We start from the raw sequence: 5,004 nt of genomic DNA, 5'->3' as shown, positions 1-5,004 counted from the left end.
AGCCACTATGCTACCAGAGCTCCGTAGGTGGGTTCAAATCACAGATCTTTTGATTCACAAGTGAGCACTTAACCGCTTCACCCCCAGGGCATCTAATTTAATTTTGTTGATTTTGAAAAATAATTTAAACATGCTGTTTCCAAAATTTTTACTCAAATGTGTACATCAACTTTCTAAAAATTATGTAAAAGTAAGTCAGCATGGCTTTTCCCCAATTATTACAAAATGTACATTAACAATATAATTTTACAACATAGTTTAAACATTTCAACTACTGACATTAATAAGAGGTAATTTTAGTGAATGCCAGCACTATCCTAAATGCTTTACAGGTCATTGCTCCTTTAATTTTCCTTAACCTGTGTTATTACTGTAGCTCCATGTTATAGAAGAAAAAAAAAAAAAAAAAAAGCTGCCATATCAGAATTTTAATATTATGAGAGGCAGTATAATTTAGTCACTAAAATCGAGAGTTCAGAGATAAGACTGGGTTGGTATTTTGACCCATCACTTACTAGCTATGGGATGCTTTGGGCTTCTCTTCTATAACATGTTATGTTGTTATTTGCCGTCGAACAAATACAGTTCAAATAGGAGCTCTGATAGCATAGTGCCTAAGGCACTTGACTGCTAACCAGAAGGCTGGCGGTTCAAACCCACCAGCCACTCCTCAGAACGAAGGTTGGGCAATCCTTCTTCCATAGTGATACTGTCTCGGAAACCCAAGGAGGGGTCGCTATGAGTCGGGGCCGACTCGACGGCAAATAACAACATAACATGTTATAGAAGAGAAGCCCAAAGCATCCCATAGCTAGTAAGTGATGGGTCAAAATACCAATCCAGTCTTATCTCTGAACTCTCGATTTTAGTGACTAAATTATACTGCCTCTCATAATATTAAAAATCTGATATGGCAGCTTTTTTCCTCCGAATTACTTCAAAATACTAAAATAATGAAAAATTAATATTTTAGTGAATATATAGCTTTATGTACAGAAGGAAAAAGTTAAATTTATGTCTTACCATCTATAGATAGAATTGTTCCTTGGTATTTTCCCCCAAGCATATCATACTGTTTCTGAGTGACTTTATTTACCAAAGTAATTACACCTGTTCTTGAGTCAATAGCTATCAAGTTGCCTGGATTACTTCCCATTACATATCTGTATTTTAAAGAAAACAATACAAATTAATGTCAGCTACCTAAAAAAAAAAAAAATAGACATTTAAATTACAAAATGCATTTTTTTCCAATCAGTCTTTACAACCTTTGGACATAGTTTTCAACTACTAGAGACATCTTTCCTACCCTGCCCCAGACAGTACCAGCTGTTTGGCATCATTTAGAAGCTGACAATAATTTAAATATGAGAGAACAGAATTACCAAGCAGCCATTTCTGATGGACCATCTTTTTATGCCCATTTGGATTCAGAATAGTCCTTTGATGTTTTTAATCTCATTTTCATCTGATATTAGTAGCATAAGAGCTATGCTGGAAGACCAGACCCTGGTAGTTCTTAAAACTCCAAAACCAAGTTCACTGCCATTGAGTTGATTCTGATTCATAGCAACCCTCATTGGGTTTCCAAGGCTGTAAATCTTTACAGAAGCAGACTGCCTCATATTTCTTCCAGACAGAGCTGGTGGGTTTGAACCACCGATCTTTTGGTTAGCAGTCAAATGCCTTAACCACTCCATCAGTAGAGCTCCTTTTGGGAGTTCTTGGACTGCTATTAATTCTGAACTGTTCTCTTACTAAACAAGTCACTTCTCCATCATCTTGACTTTCAGCCTCTCCCTTTTCCTACTCTTCCATGCCACATGCACAACAACTTCACAGGAAGTTGTGAAGTTTGGTTTTAAATCCCAAACTGTTCCTCTTCATCTGTTCTCTTTCCTTCCTCATCTTTGACTTCAGTGTTTTATTCCTCATTCACATATGTATTAAACAAACACTAGTTAAACAACTCTTCTGTTTTAGGCATTGTGCTAAGCTCAGGGAATGAAACTTGGGAGAGGAGGTGGGGCCTCTGCTCTTGGTGAGCTCACACTTGTGGGGGTACATATAAACTGATCATTAATGGTGGTATAGTGTGATAAGAGCTTTAATGGAAATAAAACACAAAGACCTTTTAATATACATCTGTGTGGTTTCCTCTCTAAATTCACTGTTATTCTTGATCACAGGCACATGTGAAAATATGTACACATACATATTTTTTCATGATCAAGTAGAAATATTTGCACATGTATAGTCTTTTAAATTACATAACAATTTATTAAAATAACTAATTTTCATACCAATTTTTTTTGGCCAATATTAAATAGAATTAAAGTGAAGAAAACAACTGATATGATCTAATTAAATCTAATTCCAAACAGGACAAATCTGCAGTGGAGAAACCAGTCTTATAAAATATTCCAGGAGAAATAACTGTGGCATATGGTAATCAGCTAATTGATTAATAAAATATCCAAAACATAGGCATGTCAAAACTTTTAAATTAATAATATTTTCATGCTTTACATTTCATAGCTTTATATCTTTGTTTTACATCTTACGTCTTATATGCATTTTAATATTTTCTTAACTTAAACACTAAATTAAGTAATAATTCTATCATCAGTACTTTTACAATTAAACTATGGTTTCAAAAATGGTGAAAAGCATTTTAATTCAGATACTTAAAATTTCTAAAAAGAACATTGATGTTCAGTATCAAAACCAATGCTGACTCATGCTGACCCTATGGGACAGGGTACTACTACTCCACCGGGTTTCAAAGGCTATAATCTTTAGGGAAGCAAACTGCCACATCTTTTTTCCTGTGGAATGGCTGGTAAGTTTGAACTGTTGACCTTTTGGTTAGCAGCCAAGGGCTTAACCAATGTACCACCAAGTCTCCATTTTAAGTTTTAATATGTGGTGAAAATTAGAAGATGTCATCTTACCTGACAGTTGTTGAAGGTAGACCAGTGTCCAGGTCAGTAGCTACGAAGTCTCCCACTCTATAATTTTGCCCCATATTACTAGTTACAACATATGTCTTTGAACCTGGACGAAACACTGAACCTTCCACTTCATTTTCCACTGCCACTGAGATTGCACTTGCTGTGAGTTTATATTGAGACATAATTGAATGATGGAATTCAGCTTTGTTTCTAACAGCAATACTAAGTTGCAGATTCTGCATCTCTTCATAATCTAGGGGCTAGAAAAATAAGAGTGAAATAGCTCTATGGTAAAAAGGAAAACATTCCAGAGAAAGAGAGTTCTTTGAATATGGTAAAATAAATAAATAAAAACTTATGTCCACTTTCTTTGATTAAATATAAATTCTTAGAAACATGCAGTCTTATTTTATTTAAAATTCAATATAAGTACATGCAAAATGGTAAGAAAAAAAAAAAATCCAATTGTCCTAGAGCCTTCATTGAAAAGTTGAAAACATAACATGAGTTCTAGTTGTTCACAAGATAATTAAAATCTTAAAATAAAATAGGTGGTGAAATGCATGCATTTTGAGTATAGTTGAAGAAAGTTTATACTGTTATTGTTGTTGTTATGTGCCGTCGAGTTGGACCCGACTCATAGCGACCCCTCCTTGGGTTTCCAAGGCAGTATCACTACAGAAGTAGATTGCCCAACCTTCTTTCCGAGGATTGGCTGGTGGGTTTGAACCACCAACCTTCTGGTTAGCAGTCAAACGCCTTAGGCACTACACTACCAGAGCTCCCAGGAAGTTTATATTAGCTTCTATTATTTAACTTTTCTCTGAAAGTAGAGAAAATTTTATTTATTTATTGTAAAATATGGATCAAATACACTGATATTCAATCATTTGACTGGTTTTATCCATAAAGAATATTTAGAGGAAACTTCACTTTTATAAACATGGCTCTTTCAATAAATCAGGTAATACAACATATACATAATGTAAAGAAATTCTTATTTCTTTCAATATATTCTAGAAATAATTTATTTCATACTATAAAATAATTGAGTAGTCATTCTTATTATGAAAGATGGTGTCAATACCCACAAACTCATATCCAAATCCACAAGCACCTATGCAATTATGCCCATAAAAACTTAGTATATTTTAAAAAAATTCTCACATGAGAATAATTTAACCAAAACCAAAAACCAAACTTCCTGCCATTGAGTAGATTCCAACTCATAGCAATCCTTCCTTGGGTTTGTTTCTAAGGCAGTATCTCTACAGAAGTAGACTGCCCAGTCTTCCTTCTGAGGAGTGGCTGGTGGGTTTGAACCTCCAGCCTTCTGGTTAGCAGTCAAATACCTTAGGCACTATGCCAGGAGAGCTCCTGAGAGTAAGTTAGATGAGCATAAATTCACACTTTGAACCCTCCTATTTAGCTAAAATTTTCTGTCTGTGCTCTAATGTTGGCTTTCCTTGCAGTTCAATGATTGGCTATAAAATCGTCTATATACATACATATTACATATAAGTATTATATAAATGTAACCATAATGAAGGAATTAATATATGATATTATGTCTGGGAGAAACTCAATACCATCCCCATTTTACAGATAAAGATATTGAGGACAGAATAGTTGAATAATTTTCTAATGTAACAAAGCAGTTTGGGGTGAAACGGATTCTGACCCAGTTTTTCCAGTTGAAATTGTGGATGATCATTTGGAAAGAACGTGAACTTCATAGCTAGAGAAACCTAGGTTTGAATGTCTGCTTTACCACTTACAGCTATGAGACTTTGAGCTGGTTATGAACTCTCTCTTGAGTCTCTCTGTCTTCATTTTCAATATGGCCATGGTATTACAACAACAACAACATAGTATAACCTAATTAGCAGGAATGCTGTGAGGAATAGATTAAACCATCTGCACCCCATCTCAGTAAACAGAAGCTGAAGGCACAGTGGCACTTATGAAGACGTATGAGTCAGAATTGACTCGGACAGCAGCTAATAACAAGTCAATTGACTATACATTCCTATGGAGACAGCAGTCCTTA

At 34.9% G+C, this 5,004-nt stretch overlaps 1 protein-coding gene across 1 annotated transcript in view; it reads right to left on the bottom strand.

The window, feature by feature from the left end:
• The window catches only part of DSG1 (desmoglein 1), a 39,783-nt gene that overhangs the window by 15,989 nt on the left and 18,790 nt on the right, over nucleotides 1–5,004 (bottom strand). Inside the window, exons 9-10 of the mRNA XM_007953448.1 lie at nucleotides 2,955–3,214; nucleotides 1,024–1,163 (exon numbers count right to left, since the gene is read on the bottom strand). Coding sequence (XP_007951639.1) covers nucleotides 1,024–1,163; nucleotides 2,955–3,214 — 400 coding nt within the window. The remainder of the gene's footprint in view (nucleotides 1–1,023; nucleotides 1,164–2,954; nucleotides 3,215–5,004) is intronic.

The sequence above is a fragment of the Orycteropus afer genome, unplaced genomic scaffold (assembly GCF_000298275.1).
Source record: "Orycteropus afer afer isolate SDZICR_OR568_19922 unplaced genomic scaffold, OryAfe1.0 scaffold00394, whole genome shotgun sequence".
Taxonomy (NCBI): Eukaryota; Metazoa; Chordata; class Mammalia; order Tubulidentata; family Orycteropodidae; genus Orycteropus; species Orycteropus afer.
This window is presented reverse-complemented; position numbering and strand designations above follow the sequence as displayed.